This window comes from Zootoca vivipara, chromosome 7 (genome assembly GCF_963506605.1).
Source record: "Zootoca vivipara chromosome 7, rZooViv1.1, whole genome shotgun sequence".
In the NCBI taxonomy this organism is placed as follows: domain Eukaryota; kingdom Metazoa; phylum Chordata; class Lepidosauria; order Squamata; family Lacertidae; genus Zootoca; species Zootoca vivipara.
Window position 1 is genome coordinate 49,126,124 of NC_083282.1, and position 17,215 is coordinate 49,143,338.

General features: G+C 45.0%; 1 protein-coding gene across 4 annotated transcripts in view; it reads left to right on the plus strand.

The window, feature by feature from the left end:
* INAVA (innate immunity activator) overlaps positions 1-17,215 on the plus strand; it is a 29,240-nt gene that overhangs the window by 389 nt on the left and 11,636 nt on the right. For 2 of the 4 annotated variants that reach the window (XM_035121940.2, XM_035121936.2), the window contains exons 2-4: positions 11,544-11,656; positions 13,958-14,082; positions 15,975-16,097. In XM_035121940.2, coding sequence (XP_034977831.2) covers positions 11,602-11,656; positions 13,958-14,082; positions 15,975-16,097 — 303 coding nt within the window. In that variant the 5' untranslated portion in view covers positions 11,544-11,601. Of the gene's footprint in view, positions 1-975; positions 1,147-11,540; positions 11,657-13,957; positions 14,083-15,974; positions 16,098-17,215 lie in introns of all 4 variants that reach the window. The other 2 variants (XM_035121937.2, XM_035121938.2) reach the window with 2 other exon arrangements.

Genomic DNA, 17,215 nt, shown 5'->3' on the forward strand with positions numbered 1-17,215 from the left:
TATTTATTTTTCAGAATGTAAGTTTCCAGCTTCCTGGTGTTCATAGAATGGGATCTGCTACTTAATTAGGTACTTAATTATTAATCCATTAATACTTTGGTTACATTTTTTTAAAAAAAAAACAGAGCTCTGATGAAATCAGCGATTCTCTTCCTCTTCTCTATGGGTTATTTCACATGTTGCAGATTCCCTGCTTAAAGGAAGTCACAACTATAGCATTAAAAACCACAGATGGGTTGCCATGTGTTTGCATGTGCAAGCTTTTTGTCCTGGTCGTGGCTTCTGAGTTTATGTGGTTACTGTGATTTCTTACATGGAAGTTGCTTTTGTATTGGAAATCCATAATATGAGGTGCAGCTCTTGGTCTGCTGGGACCCTGGACACTGACCTGTTGTTGTTCGTTCTCTCTCTCTCTCTCTCTCTCTCTCTCTCTCTCTCTCTCTCTCTCTCTCTCTCTCTCTCTCCTCCCTGTTTCTGGGGGACAATTCAGAGGAAGCTTTCCTGGGCTAAAAGGTGGGAAGGCAGCCCGGTGACTGGAGGCAGAGCAGAGACAGAAAGGGCCTCAAGACAAAATCACTTTCCGTGCTGAATATCTTTCCTGGTGGGATGGAGAGGAAGGAGCATATGAGGTCTTTGGCAGGGACTGTATGCACATAGAAATGCAGGGGCCTGCAAAACTGAGGTCATTTCATGATGCTTTTATCCAGCCAGTAGTACGGTAACCGGTGAAATGATGCATTGGGAAGTAAGAGGCTGCCACCAATGAGGGATTACCTAAGGGCCGGCGAGCTAGATGCCTTTACCAGAGGGATGTGGCAGCAGAGATCTAGGGGCTGCTAGGTCTGCAGGCATATGGCAGCTGACTATCTGGCATCCCCCAAGCGTGGACATGAGCTATGATACCAGCAGCCAACAATGGGTGTCAAATACAGTCGTACCTTGGGTCCTGAATGCCCTGTAACTCGGACATTTTAGCTCCTGAACGCCGCATACCCAGAAGCGATGGTTCCAGTTTGCGAACATTCTTTGGGAACCCGAACGTCCAACGGGGCTTCCGCGGCTTCTGGTTGGCTGCAGGAAGATTTGATTTTCGAACATTCCGGAAGTCGAATGGGCTTCAGGAACGGATTCCGTTCGACTTCCAAGGTATGACTGTACCTGCAAGGTGCTGACTTAGCACCCCACATGCCCCGGGCACTAATTTGTCAGATAGGGGCCCCTTACCCCTTGGCCACCATTCAACGTCCTCAGTGCATAGAGTGCCCCTTTTAAGCGTACTGCCTCATCTTCTGCCAGCTGCTTCAGGCGATCTCCTAGTCCTACATGTTGGCTGGCCACATTATGGAACTGGGCTGGGGATAGTCTTGGTATGGCTGGGGTTCGTGGTGGTGTTTTTTGGGGGGAATGTACATATAAGCTTTTTCAAAATGGCACAGGGAGTAACTTCTTATGACAACTAGTATTGCTGCTAAAGGCACTATCCGCTTGCTATCCAGGACACCAGATCTCCTCTTCCCTATACTGAAGGAAGTGCAGCAGCCATTCTTGTTGGAGGCAGGCAAGGGCAGCAAATTATCAAATTTTGTTTTTTTCCTTATTATATTTTTCCTGCTATAGGGATTGCTTTTGGGATTTTCTGCCTCGGGTGTGAACATAACATTTCCAGCCCGGGGTGCTGTGTGGCTTGAGGTGGGACGGGTACCACTTGCTGATTCACCTCAGGCAGCAAAATATATTGTGCCAACTCTGGGCTAGAGCTGCTGTTTCCCAGCAATTGGGGTTTGGTGGTTTCGCAGCTGCAACGCCACAGAATCAATTTTTGGTGCAATCATTTTCTGGTTTTCTGAAGTCTGTGGTATTCTTCCAGTCAAACAGATGCATTTTGAAGATACGCTTCAGTGCTGAGTACATTTTAGCCTCAAGTTGGCAGCTGATACAAACAGGGAGAATATAGTGAACGAGGTATAATGGGAAGGTATTGAATTGTGGGAGCTCCCACTTGGATATGTGGAACCCTTTCTTCAGTGGAGGCAAAATAGACAGCCAAGCTTTTCAAGGTGTGGGTATCTGGGAGGGGAGGCTCCTTGGGGGAAAGGTGGTGATAATTATTGCTTAGTATTGAGATTTTAATCTCTTAATTGTTCAATTAATCAATTAAAACTGCACAGTTAATTAAAAATAATAATTCAGCCAGTTGGCAGCCCTGTTTCTGCCTTGGTGTGTAGAAGACAAACGAAAAGGAGCTCACTCAGCATGAGTTACTTTTAAAACTGCCCAGGGGGTTGTTTAAACATCCCTGTGACTATGGTGGGGGCAGGAAAAGGGCTTTGACTCACAGTCTGGGATTGGGAACCTGGAGGACTTTTCCAGATTATTGGTTTATTGCACGATAGACACACAGTTGTCCATATTATGGTGGTAAATGTCTGGCTTGTATTTCCTGAAGTAGGGGATCTGTTCTGGCCAGGGATATTGTGTTTTCTGAGCACACGAATTGCAGTGATGTGGAATTGTAACATAGCCTGCCCATCTATTTGTAGCTTTCAGCTCTATCTGGACTATGATACTGTTTTGTCCCTATTTCAGAGACGGATAGAGAAACTGTGGCCCTCCAGGTGTTGTCATTGGACTCCCACTCCCATCATCCCCAATGGTCAGGAATGATGGGAGCTGAAGTCCAACAAGGAGGGTCATAGGTTCACTGTCCATTGGATAGTGTTTTTGACATTGCTGGTGGCAAGCAGCATTTGTCATAGGGACATGGGAGGCTTCCTGAGCCCAACTACTGGTGTGTTTAGCTCATTACTGTCTACAATGACTGGCAGCAGCTCTCCAGGGGTCTCTCCCAGTTCTGTCTAGAGATGCTGGGATTGAATTCGGAACCTTTAACATGTCAAGTGTTTGCTATGCCACTGAGCCACAACTCTGAGATTATGTCCCAGTAACACTGTCACATTTCCCTTCCCAGTCTTTCGCAATTCTATAAACTGGTTAATTATATATATATATGTTTGGTGTGTTTTGTTGTTGTTGTTGCTGCTGCTGCTGCACTTATTTCTCTGGAGTAGAATGTGTCCTTGCTGTATTATTCCAGCACAAGAGAGTTCATGTACCCCTTCATCACATCAGTGTCCCACCAGTTTGTTAATCTTACCTCCACCAGTCTTCTTTTTCCAGTTCCAGGTTGTGAGCTTCTTTTCTTCAGCCCTGGAACACCTTGTGTTCAAAACCAAAAGCAGTGCTCTAAGTATAGGGCGAAAGGTAGGGGTTTTTTTTTGTGTAAAACCACACCTGCCTGCATTTTAGCTAAATCACAGTTTCGTTGCCACTTCTAAAAATGATAACTATTTGGCCTCCAGCCCTGAGGCTCACCATCATCCCCTCTGGCCACCCTGAAATTTGAGCATGGAGAGTAGGGAGTAGAACTAAGGATGGATGGATCTGCCAATGTCCGTTTCTCATTATTCTGTGCTTCTTCCTTCAAATCCCTCAAGTCCTCATAAACGTTCATCAGCGTTTTAGTGCAACTCTCCCCTGCTATACACTTTTTTTTGGGGGGGGGAGCAATTATCCGTAACAAGATGCGTTTTGTATGTAGTTTTCATTAATACTGTACAGTATATGCATTTCATGCACAATGTTTCCTGATGTGCCCATTTTTGTACACATTCTTTGGCTGGACAATTGCTTCGCAAAATCTGGAGAACCACAAATTTCTAAGGATAACTGCGTTTCAGTTTGCATATTGTTTTAGGAAGTGTGGAACAGGGAGTTTCGAATTAAAATGTGAACCAAACGTAATTTCTTCTCAAAGCCTTAGGCAGGACATTGCTCCACTGAGTCCAACTAATCACCCCTCTTATTTAAACAAGCAAACCAAACTTTATTCATTGCTGTTATCTGGAAAGCCCCTGAGTATGTGTCAGTAGGTCAAAGCTGCAAACATATCCCGGAGGGCGTTTTGTCAGGCTGAGTAGTTGGGCAAGAAATTCGTAGAAGATAATTAATTTTCTTTGTGGAGCTGCAGGTGGGACACTACTAGCCCTTTGGAATTTTGGCTGCGATGCTTTGATGATGAATGTGCTTCCCCTGAGTAAGCATGTCCAGCATTTCTAATCTTCCAGTGGGGATTCTGCAGACATAGAAGGATACAGAGGCTGATTCCCATAACCATTAGCAGCCTATTGGTTACTGCAACTCCACATGAAATTGATTCATGCGCTGACATGGTTGTGTGCAGGCCACCAATTAGGTGGGAAAGTCACCTGCAATTGGCCTCACCCACATGGTTCTTCTGGTGCTGACACCCATGCTGCATAGGAAAGTGACTCCCACATCACACCTGCATGCGAAGAGGGGCAGGCACTTAGATGTTGACTGCACAAGTGAGCCCTGGTGCTAGATTTCTCTCCCTTTTCTTTTCTTTTTGAAAAGCCGCTTTCCCAGCTATTTGCAGCAGTGAAACGGCAGGCAGGGAGATGTTTTGGCATGCCTCCTCCCACTACTCCTCTGAAGTGCTTTTCTTTGATGGTGGTGGGGCTCTAATAGATGCATTTGGTTATAATGAGTTGGCAACCCCTCCGTCTTGCTGACTTCCTACCCCGAGATTCCCTTCCTTGAGGAGGGGGAGTCATGTGATCCCATTGCAACACACGGCGGAGGTTTGAGTACCCAATTATAAAACATCTTGTTTTGGTTCACCATAAACTCAAGACGCCAAGGTTTATGGCATGAGCACAGTTTCTCTACAGGAGCATGCAGGCACAACTTTGGGTGCTAAAGTTTTCAGAGGGTGCACAAGTGCCTTCCAGATTTTGCTGGGGAATGCTTGGAGTTTGCCAGTGATTCCTGCTAGTTAGAGCGGAACTCGGGAAGAGGGTAGCCTGGGCGAGAACAGACCACCAAGACAACTTTTACAATACTTCCTATTCCTGTCTTGCTCTTTTACAAGGAGCCTGGAATTCCACAGTCTGCTTCCCAGCTTGGTATATTTGATATTACGTACATGCTCAGGAGTTAAATAAAAACTGGGCTCTGTGCCCAGGGAAACTAGTTGTTCTCTGGTAGAAAGGTTTATGCATCTACTCAGCGGCTGCCTGCAGCAAGCTTCCTCTTGGCTAGCAAACAGGCAGCGGGAGTCTAATCCACGGGCGAGATAAGCTTATTTGGCACAGAGGACCACACTGGAAATGTTTGCCATCCACACTTTTTTCTACAATCATGAGTGATAGAAATGTGGTGGTGTTATTTAAAATGAAAACTGGGAAGTCTCGGGATTCTAACAAGTCCATAGGTTGCCTAAAGGACCTTGCCTTATATCTTGCACAACCCTCTTCTAGTCTTTCCCAGGCATTTAGAGCTGTTTGTGCAGCTTTAAAGAGGCCAAGTCAGCAGGGTAATAGCCCAGTGCGGGCAGAACAAAAGAGAGGGTGTAGACTTGGTGGAATATTTGGATAGGAATTGGGCAGCTGAATATATTCAGGAGGGGTGTGTGTGAACTGTTGGAACTAAACTTGCTTAGCTGCCTATCATCTCTGCTTATTTTTGCAATCAAACTAGGAATAACCTACTTAAGGGTTGCATGGATTCCTAGTAACATAATGTCTTGCATCAGAATGGGTCTCTTAGTTTTGGTGGTGCTTTAACATGCACTGGATATGTCATTAGGATAGGACTGGAGGCAGGAAGGACTAGTTAGAAGTATGTAGCCTAATCTTGTAAATGGATGATCATGTCAGTCTTTGCATTCAGATACATAAATAGGAGAGAATGGAAACTGACTTAAATGAATGTTTCCTTCAGAAGCCCCTTGACTAGAAAACTTTGTTGACTGAAAAATTGCAGCCAACTCACCCTGCAGAGCAGATTTGGATCCAGGGGTTGTGCCTTTATTGCTTGGTTGGATGTTATTCCTACACTGTAGAAGCCACGTCAGTTTATTACGCTGTGCTATGTTTTTATTTTCAGTGGACTGCAAACATTTCAGTATGCAAAGGTTGCATCTCTTTGTTCAAGTAGAATTGCTTTCTGGATTTTATGCTGATCTTTGGGGCCTCCCACAGGGCTCTTCAAGTTTGGATTATCATCCTTTTTATTGGGGCTTGCAGAGCACTATGCCTTTGCCTGTACAGTTTGATTAAAAACCACGTGGGCTAAAACAGGTCACCTGGTGTCATTGTGATGTCATAGGGATATAAGGGTCTAACCTAGGCATCCCCAAACTGCGGCCCTCCAGATGTTTGGGCCTACAACTCCCATGATCCTTAGTTAAGAGGACCAGTGGTCAGGGATGATGGGAATTGTAATTCAAAACATCAGGAGGGCTGAAGTTTGGGGATGCCTGGTCTAACCCATGGATAGGCAAACTAAGGCCTGGGGGCCAGATCCAGCCCAATTGCCTTCCAAATCCGGCCCACGGATGGTCCAGGAATCAGCGTGTTTTTACATGAGTAGAATGTGTCCTTTTATTTAAAATGCATCTCTGGGGCATTTGTGGAGCATAGGAATTCGTTCATTCCCCCCCCCCCAAGGTCTGAGGGACAGTGGACCAGCCCCCTGCTGAAAATGTTTGCTGACCCCTGGTCTAACCTAACAGCCGGATCCAGTTCCCCACTCTGGATTTTGGCTTGGGTATTTCTCTTTATCCATGCCACTTGATCCCTTAGCAATACAGTATAGAGTTTGGAATGGCTGTCCTTTTTGTTTCTTTTGGAGTGTCACCCTCCAGTCATGCCTATAATCATAGAACATAGCTAGGTGTCATCATCAGTGAAATGTTGCAAATAAGAAACAGGCAGAGTTTGTGGTACTGCTTCAGCCACCCCCTCCTTGGTGGCTCTTGTCTTTCTGCTTGTCCACGTTAACTAACTTCTGCTTTGTTTCATGGTGATATCTGTCTGAATGTGTGAAATTGTGGATGTATAAACTGCACACCTTGGTGAAGGAACACTTCGAAGCTTACCGTAATCAGAGTAATGGCAAAGGAGTGTTGGCACATGTTCCCCGGGGAGGACCAAGTCCTGCTGGTTTGGTACCTGTTTGGCCCATGTGATGATGGACTAGATAGATAGTCTGATCCAGCAGGGCTCTTAATACATGCTCATGTACTTATCTCATCGCTAAATGCAAAGTGCAGTAAGTGATATCTGCAAACTGGTTGTGTTCCTTGTCTGCTGTTCATCTGACCTGGCCCTGCAATTTCCCATGTCTGCCCATTTTTTTATCCGCATTGATCAGATGCGGAGATTTAGCACATGTGAGCCTTGACAAACCCCATGTGAGCATGCACATTTTAGACAATATTTCATTTTGAAAAAAGATATGTAGCATTGCCCCCCCCTTTTTTAAAGCTAGACTAAAAAGCCTGACCATCTTGGCACCAGTCTTACTGTGGATCTTTGAAATAAAATAGGTTTTGCTATGAAAGTAAAAGTGAAAACCCAACCTTGTTGAATTGTGAGTGCTTTGAATAGACAGCTCTGAAGTGAACAATACTTTATTAGTGTCCATGGGAAACATATGCAGGCATTTTGACTGTAACAGGGATCCCCGGTAAGGCGCCTGCGGGCACAATTGTGCCCTTTAGGACTTTCCCTGGCACCCACGGAACCTCTGTCCCCTACTGCCTCCTTTGTCAGTTGTAAGCAACCCCAGTAACAGAAACCCTGATCCACAGGGTTTCTGATAGAACCTGACATTCAGCATGCCTCCCTAGGCAGCTTTGGTAGAAGAGGGAATTTCTGCAGATAGAGGATGTCCACGACAACCTTCTGATGGACTCACCTCCTTGACATAATTACTGAAAGTGCTGCAGCCCTGCCCTCTTTTGCTTCTGGCTACCTTCCCATAGCTGCATTGGGATCAGCTGCACAGTTGTGGCATTTTGTAGTTCTGAGGGGAGTACACTCTGCCATTGCAACTGTGCCGCTTAACTCGGTTTTATGGATGGGAGTACCATGGCAGGCAGGGACCCAGGTGGCGCTGTGGTTAAACCACTGAGCCTAGGGCTTGCTGATCAGAAAGTCGGCGGTTCGAATCCCTGTGATGGGGTGAGCTCCCATTGCTTGGTCCCAGCTCCTGCCAACCTAGCAGTTCGAAAGCACGTCAAAATGCAAGTAGATAAATAGGAACCGCTACAGCGGGAAGGTAAACGGCGTTTCCATGTGCTGCTCTGGTTTGCCAGAAGCAGCTTTGTCATGCTGGCCACATGACCTGGAAGCTATACGCCGGCTCCCTTGGCCAATAATGCGAGATGAGCGCGCAACCCCAGAGTCAGTCACAACTGGACCTAATGGTCAGGGGTCCCTTTACCTTTACCATGGCAGGCAGAGGAACAAATTTGCATCCACATAGTCTCCTGATTGGAGTGAGGAATGATCTACAAAGGTCTAAAGCAGTGTTGCCCTATAGCAAATCTCTGCTCAGTGCTGTGAACCTTGTTCGCCCAGGCCAGCCCCCTTTGCGCTTTGTTTACCAGGAGACTGGTAGTGCCAGGATAAGCTCCAGACAGAAACTCAGTGTGACTCTCAAATTGACTCACCCAGGTTGGGGCAGGGGAGTGGCGTGTAAACACCAAGCGTTTGCTGCAGGAGGTAGGCTTGGAGCCACCCCCAGCTGTAGAGAAAGTGAGAGACTATCCCTGCTGAATGACACATCCCAACATCTGCAATGGGACCTTGAACAGGACTTCTGTTACTAGTGCTTGGGTTGGAGGATGGAGGAGTATTCCTGGCATGGGGAAGCTCCTTTCATTCATTGCCAGAGCTGAGGAGCTGCTTGCTTAGCACACCCTGCCAGGATTAAGAGGAGGCTTCCCAGGACTTTTTCCCTCCCAGCCTAGCAGGAAAGAGAAGAGTAACCGGTCAAGCACTAGTCAAGCACATGGGGAGCTGAGAATTGCCAATCAGGTTTCCTTCTGGAAGCCCTCATAAATTTCAGTTAACTGTGACAGAACCCAGCATGAATATTTGCTTCAAGGACTATGCAGTGCTGGGAAGACATGGACCTGAGGCCAAAGAATAAATTTGTACACTACCTACCTCCTCACAGCTTTCCCCAAACCAGAAAATCTGCTTTCCGGTGTAGATATAAAGAGCTGGTGGCGCCTAGAGGCCAAGCTACAAACCAGGATGCCCCCAGTTTGCTTCTCACTCTGCCATGAATTCACTCTGCAGCCTTAGGCAAGTCTCTTTCTCTCAGGCCAAGCCCTTCGCCTCCCTCCCATCTGCCATACAGAATAATAGCACTGACCTACTTTATAGGGTTGCTGTGTTATGTGCAACAACAAAAATGTAAGTGAAGTGCTTTGAAAACTAGGAAAACGCTATTTCTTGTTTAGTCGTTTAGTCGTGTCCGACTCTTCGTGACCCCATGGACCAGAGCACGCCAGGCACTCCTGTCTTCCACTGCCTCCCGCAGTTTGGTCAAACTCATGTTCGTAGCTTCGAGAACACTGTCCAACCATCTCGTCCTCTGTTGTCCCCTTCTCCTAGTGCCCTCAATCTTTCCCAACACCAGGGTCTTTCCCAGGAAAACGCTATATCAATTCTAAATTATTATCAAGTGTCTGTTACAGTTCATGCTCTGTGTGCTGCTACACCTGAATTGGGTTATAATATGAATGTCCAAATTTCTATGCATCGGATAAATATTACCTGTGCAGTAGGGTTACAGACAAAGATTGAGAATTCTGCTTGTTCATGTGCAGATGTTTATGGGTGTTTCTGAACAGGAGCTTTCCCTGCCTTTGTTTGGGTGCCCATCAGTGTCAATACATCTGCTGTTATCCTGCTGTGTGGGCCAATTTTGGTCTCACATAGTGCATTGGATTGCACAACAGCCAGCTTGGGGTGGCCCAGACCAGCTATTATATTTTATCTGTGCTAGATTGATAGATAACCAGCATGGAATGCTGGGTTTGGGTTTGCCAAAGGCCCAGTTTACACAGGAGCCCTAAAGTGAGGCTCCCCATGGTCAAATGCTTCTAGGTGACTATTTCATGTATCACTTCTGACAGCTGCTGCAGTAATGGATAGAGAGCCCACATCTTGCCTTCTCTCAGCCCTCGAATTGCCACTTGCCCGCTCCCTTCTGCCAGGACCTGAATTTCCTCCTTGTAGTAGTCAGAACCAAGGAAATCATTACAGGAATTTCTGCAGCATTGGGCCAAGGCATTTTGTTCCCCAAGATGTAGCAATGAAAGCCCCTCCCTCAGTCATGGTGCACAGTATTCAAGGATGGTGGGGTGAGGGGAACAGCCACAAGTGCTTCTCTCCCCCCTTTCTGGCAGTCAAAATACAACGGTCAGAAATTAAATAGCTAATAATTTGCTGCCCTTTCATGACTGCCAAGTTCAGCTGCTTGAGGCAGTTGCCCCACTATTCCTAAGTGTAGAGCCGGCCCTGAATTTTGGAACTGGTAGGTAGGTCCTTTAGCAACACAGAGGCTCTGACCGCGTGGAAACTCTATAGAGGGGTTGTATGTGAACTGGAGTGAAGATGTGGCATAATTATACAGGGTGGATTTGATTTAAATCAAACTGATTTAAATCACGATTTAAATCATGATTTAAATCACTAGTCAGTAAGGCTTGATTTAAATCATAGTTGTCTACATAAAGACTAATTCTTGCTGGTATAACTTTAGTATGCAAGTAGATGAAGATTTTTAGAATAACAACTTTTCATATTAGTTTTTTATCCCCAGTTTAATAGGTTAATCATTCATATTTGGACAACTTTACTGTTGTACTTAGGAAGGAGAAAAATAATCATTACCTTAATAATAACAATTTAAATAGATTTATTCAACTGAAACAATAACATTACAGCATGTTATTTGCTTAAACAAACATCCATGTTTGTTAACTAATTTGGCTAAACAAAAACAATATATATATATTTTAAGAAACTTAGACTGTCAGCCCAGCCTACACATGAAAAACTTAAATACTGTCCACTCCAAACAATCAGAAAAATATTGTTTCTATTCTATTCACTGAACTTCTTGAAACTTAGCACTGAAGGGGTTGTTTCTGTATTCATAGGTTTGTAGAACAATGGGATTAAGGTCTTTTTCTCAACTCTGTTCATGTTATAACATTTTTGCTGTGAAGAAGAGGCATGTGATCTCTGTTGAGTCAAATTCAGTTTTGAGAACTGCAAAAGTAAACCAAGCACCTGTGATAATATCTTGTAGGCAGAGAAACTGCCCAATAATCTTACAAAAACCTCTGGAAGAGCATGACATTGTGAATGGATTAATGGAATTTATTTACCCCAAAAATTAAACATATACAACCTTATTCTACATAATTAAAAAACTAATCTTTATTTCATGATGGAACAACCTTCGGATGGTAATATATTTTCCTCAAAAAGCATTTTATTTTAAAAAAAATCTGACTTAAATCAAAAAAATCCGATTTAAAACAAAAAAAATCCATTTTTTAATTTTTTTAAAAAAATCATTGATTTTTATCCACCCTGAAATTATATAAATAACGTGTGTAGCACACCTCAGTCTTTGCCTTATTGTGTTAGCAGGAGACATCACCGCACTTTCAAGGTGCGATCTTACTGCCTCCATCCGTAGAGCTCGGCCATGAAGAGTAAGGATGAGACCAGTGACACAGACAGTGGGATCATAGTACAGTCAGGTGAGTGACGGATGGGGAAATTCCTGCTCATTATCATGTAGTGCCAGCACCGTCTACTGGATTTGTTCCTGTGTCAACAGGTTTAAGCAAGAATGACTGCACTGTTTGGGGTGGGTGGGGGTCTTCTTTCTGCCCCAAGCCTGTAAACTTACCCTAGAAGATTAGACTAGAAGGTATCACCACAGCTGCACGGAGATAAAAGCACAGCTGTGAAAAGAACCCTCTGACTCATTAGTCATGACTCCTTGTTGATCCTTGTTGACTCCTTGTTGATTCTATTTCAGTCCGGCTTCCTCCTAGCCGGGCTATGATGTAGCCCAAAGTATTCAGCTGGGGATGCCCAGGATTCCAGAAAAGAGTGTGATCTTGGGTGGACACGGGGAGCCAGCAGCAAGGGCTACCAAGGGTAGTCTTGGATTTTGGGGACTGGTGTTACATGGTGGAATCCTAGTGCTTTAAAAGCAGGAGTGGTGAAACTGTGACACATCAAAATGTTGTTGCACTCCTATTAAGTGCAGCCAACCTGGCCAGTGTTAAGGGATTATGAGAGTTGTAATCCAGCAATATCCGAAAGACCACAGTTTCCCCTCTCCCCTAACCAGTTTAAAGTATCGTGCTTCTCAGCTGGTAGAGCACGAGACTCTTAATCTCAGGGTTGTGGGTTCGAGCCCCACATTGGGTAGAAGATTCCTCCATTGCAAGGGGTTGGACTAGATTACCCTTGTGGTCCCTTTCCAACTCTACAATTCTATGATTCTATCTTGCGATATAACTGGTTCCTCATCAGAAAAGATTTCTTTTAAAAAACCTTAGGAGCATTGAAATACAGGCAGAGGGTAGTGTTCAACTTACTCAGGGTAGACCCATTGAAATTAATGGCCCTTAGTCATGCTCATTGATTTCATCAGGATTACTCTGAGTAAAACCGATGACTCCGTAGGAGACTATTTCACTAAAATCCTACGGCTTCCCAGTATGTGGCATACTTTCTGCATGAGTAATACCTGATCATTGTACTTACTTAGTTATATATAAACTTTAGAAACAGCTTCCATGAACAATTACCGTAAAAGTGCTGAACAACATACTTGTGGTAGAAGTAAATAATCAGGCCACACTTAAGATGCGATGTTGTATATACAACAAGATTCTCTCTCATGTAGGAAGCTATGGCATATGATGCATCTCTTAATGGTTTTGAACTACCTACTATCTGTGTGTACAGACAAGGAATGGTAATGGTTTTTCATAGGGTGGGCTCATGCCAGTGAACAGGACTACTTAGGGATCTATAGTGCGTAGCAGCTCTAAGCAAGAGCTACAGCAGGGGATCCAGACAAAATAATACCGTATATTCCGGTGTATAAGATGACTGGGCGTATAAGACGACCCCCAACTTTTCCAGTTAAAATATAGAGTTTGGGATATACTTGCCATATAAGAAATACGATCCTGCGTATAAGACGACCCCCGACTTTTGAGAAGATTTTCCTGGGTTAAAAAGTAGTCTTATACGCAGGAAAGTACAGTAAGCGAGTTCAGCATCCACTTCCTAGTCTGATTCCTTTTGCAACCCCAAGTGCTTATTTAGATATCTCAGGGAACATCTGAATAGGAACTGCTCCCAGTTTAGCAAGTTAGTTCTAAACTGAAGACATTTCTTCTACCACTCAGAAAGTGTCGTATGGGTTTCACACAACCCTCCATCCACCCCTACACTTAGGAGGGAATGGTCTCCTATTGTCCTGTATGAATGAGCTAGCGTGGGTTGAGATCTGACCTTTAGGTGGCTTGTGAGGAGTCAGCAAGCTGGCTGAGTGCCTCTGATCTGTGGAAGAAGCAGCATGAGCTAACATCTTCTGGAACTGCTGTCTTAAGGCTTACAAATATCAAAGGCTCGTTTTTGTTCCGGTCTGTGAGCAGAGCAGCAAATCTGTTTGCTTAGTTCTGTAATAAACTTAATGATCAGGAATATCACCATGGAGTCTCCTCCTTATCTGATCTGCGATGACCTTGAGGTGCCTGCAGCTTGGAAGTAAGAGCTAATCAGTCCTGGCTGTTGTACACATTCCATACCCCCACCTGATGAGCTGTCAGGACAGCCTCTCCTTTGATGTCCCATGCCATTTTTATGATAACTGCTAATGACACCGGTCTTTAAGATGCATTCGCAAGACCTGCAGCTGGCTCCACAAAAGTTGCCCAAGGGCATCTCTGTATGGGTCATTAAATATTGCTGCTTCCCTTCCCGCCCGTAGCACCTGACAGGTCATCAGTCTGTGTCTGTCTCAACCCTTCCAGGACTAGACAGCCCCATGTCTCCAATGAAGGATCTGACGCAAGCTATGAGGAAGCAGCAGAAGGCACTGGAGGAGCGACTAGAGGCCTGTGTGCAGGAGCTGCGAAGGCTGTGTTTGCGCGAAGCGGTAAGGGGCCAGGAAGTCTGCAGGGTGTCCTGCTAAAGTAAAGAGGGCCCATCTTTAAGGGCTGTAGTTCTTTGGACTCGGACGCTCACAGAAACTGGAGAGGCTTTCCTCAGAGATCAAAGACACTCAGACATGAGGGAGGAGCCATGTAATCCAAAGGTAGTACTAGGAGAAAATATCTGGGGGCGAAGAAAGGGCAAAGACTGTATCAAGAACACTTGCCCCATTGGAGAGTTGCTCCTGCATTATTCAAGACGTTAACTTCTAAAACAACCCATAATTAACAAGCTTAATTAAGCGAGCCTAGCCATATGTCGCAAGTGAATCTAATGAGGTAACTTTTCCCTCCTGACCTGAGATACCGCAAATAGTTAAAAATTGAATGTGGAAGTTTCTCCCAGAGAAAATTTTCTGGGCCCCCTGGATCAGAACCAACCTATTAAACCAACCACTATTAGTTGTGGTATTTTAATGCGTCAAGGAGAAAATAATTAAAACAATAAACTACCCTTTCTAGCCTATTGCTATTACTCTCGGAGTACAAAGCAAATGGGTTTCTGTTTGTTTGGTTGGTTTTGCAGGACACCAGAATTGTACCCAATGAAGTTCCTTGCTCTCGTGAATATTTCAGCGAATATTTTCCAGAACTTTCTATTACTTCCCCACTCTATTTCCAATCTAATGCTACCTCTTCACGTGACTTGCCATTAGTTTTCAGGGGGCACTGGAAATAATTGGATTTATAAATAGGTTTAGGGGAAATGTTTTTTAAAAGGAAATTTAGAGCTGCCCAGTAGTTTGCCATTGTAATTGGAGCACAAAGCACACACTGCTGCAACACATCTGTGCACACACATACTTTCTTGCTTAGAGACACATTTCATGACATTTGGAAGCCTACAAAGAGTGGGAGAAAATCCCCAGAACTGGGTATCTGGCAGCACTAATGCAGAAGAGTGTTATAGTCAAACTTCACAAAAGGGGCATATTGAACTCCCTACTAGCAGTGGAGTGTGGGGCATGTCTTTGGCAAAGGGAAGAGAAACGGATATGGTTAAACAGAACCTGGTCTGCGGGAGTCTGGACTACTTAAATTACTTTTCACATTTTTATCAGTCACTTTTTTCATCACCTAACATAATACAACTTTTGCAAGATTTGAATTTTTGAACTGCCCACCTCCCCCCACCCAGTAACTGTCCATTTTGGGTCTGGCTGCACTTTTTTTTTTTTTAAAAAAAAGAAGCTTTGGTTTGGAATGAACTCAGGCCTGGTTACGTTGTGTGGCATCTATCTATGGCTGTCTTCTGTGCCTGAGGTAAACTTGATGTCATGGGATACTGAGGAAATAGAAGAAACTGCCAAGCTAACAAAATAATTGCATGAGATCCTATTTAGAGCATAGCTGTCAAGTCTCCCGTTTTTCGTGGGAAACCCCTGTATTTCAATCCGCTTCCCGCTATTATCCCGAATTGCAAAATATCCCGCAAATCCCCCAGATTTATAAGAAAGCAGCTCCTGCCGGCCGAGTGCTGCCAGAAATCGCCTCTGCGCATGCCCGGGCATGCGCAGAAGCGATTTCTGGTGCCCAGACATGCGGACACGGGCAGCCCGGCACCGGAAGTCGCTTCTGCGCATGTCTGGGCACTGGAAAGCGGGCAGAGCAGGCACCGGAAGTCACTTCTGTGCATGTCTGGACATGCGCAGAAGCGACTTCCGGTGCCGCGCCGCTGCTGATCCCTTATTTTCCAATCCGGAAGTTGACAGCTATGATTTAGAGAGAGAGAGAGATTAAAAGACAGGTATTTTGTAAGCTGCTCTGAAGACCCAGGGTGTGACTGAAAGTACACAGTTCTAGGAACTGAATCTTCTCTTTGCTGTTTTCTTGACAGGAACTGACAGGATTGCTTCCTTCAGAGTATCCTCTGAAACCAGGAGAAGTGGCCCCAAAGGTCCGACGTCGAATTGGTGCTGCTTTCAGATTGGATGAGAAGGCCTTTCTCTCCAGAGGAGTGGTAAGGTGCTTCTCCTCCTGAGTTTAGGGAATATGGGCAGAAACAACATTTCCAGTTATCCAGGGCACTGCTTGGAAATCTGCTTGTAGTGGGAGTCACTATCGGCTGCCATGGCAACCCTTGCTGTGAGCGCAGAAGTTTCCAGAATGAGATGGGAAGAAAAATGTTGTGCTGCTGATACTTGAGCCACTACTAGACCATCCCCCCCCCCCGGCAGATGAAGCTGTAATTCAAAGGCAACTTTCCCTCTATACTGGCAATTGCCAGCAAACCACCTCACTTGAGGATCAAACTGGGGTCTTCTGAGAGTCTTTACAGCCAGAGATAACAAAAAAGCCACACAATTTCAGTTTGCACAGTAAGAGTCAGGAAGCAGCTGTCAGCTAAAAGAGGACTTCTGGGAATGATGAGGTTGTTCGGGTTCAGCATCCTGTTAGAAACTCCCAAAGGGACAGAGATGCTTCAGGCTCCAAACACACAGAGGGAGTTAGGCCTCATTTCCATCAAAGGTGTGGGATCTGTTGACTTCAGCTATGCAGTCTCACTCTCTCTTTCTCTCCCCTGTCGTTTGTTTTAATAATAATCTTAGTAGGAGGCGGCTTAGGTGTGGTGCTGCTTTTTTTTTTTGCTGTGTACCCATAGTGGGTGGCACAGGGTGTGGGCTCCGAGTGGAATTGTGTGTGGTTTTTTTTGTACAATTGTTTTTGCTTACCATAGCTTCTCTCTCTCTCACACACACACTTAGTGTAACTTTGGAGAGCTTTTCATTTCACCTTCACCTTGCCGAATGTTGCCTGCTGACCTGCCTTTTTGCTCCCTTTCCCCAGCCATGAGGAAGCTCTTGCCCCAGAAACATAGAACATTTCCACTTAGTCTGTGGATAGTTTTCCTCCTTCAGAAGCCTGGGCAGGGCAGACAGCTGGGAACTGGGCCCAAGACATCAGTCCTATGGCTCATACAGAAGAACACACCCCTGCGGATTTCTTAAATCCAGAATAATTACCACCCCAGCTCAGGATTCACAAATCCCTAAACTGGATTAGAATCTCCATTCTGCTCATAAGCAGGCATTGAAGGAGTGGGAAATCACCCGTCTATTGTTATTTAATCATCCTGAC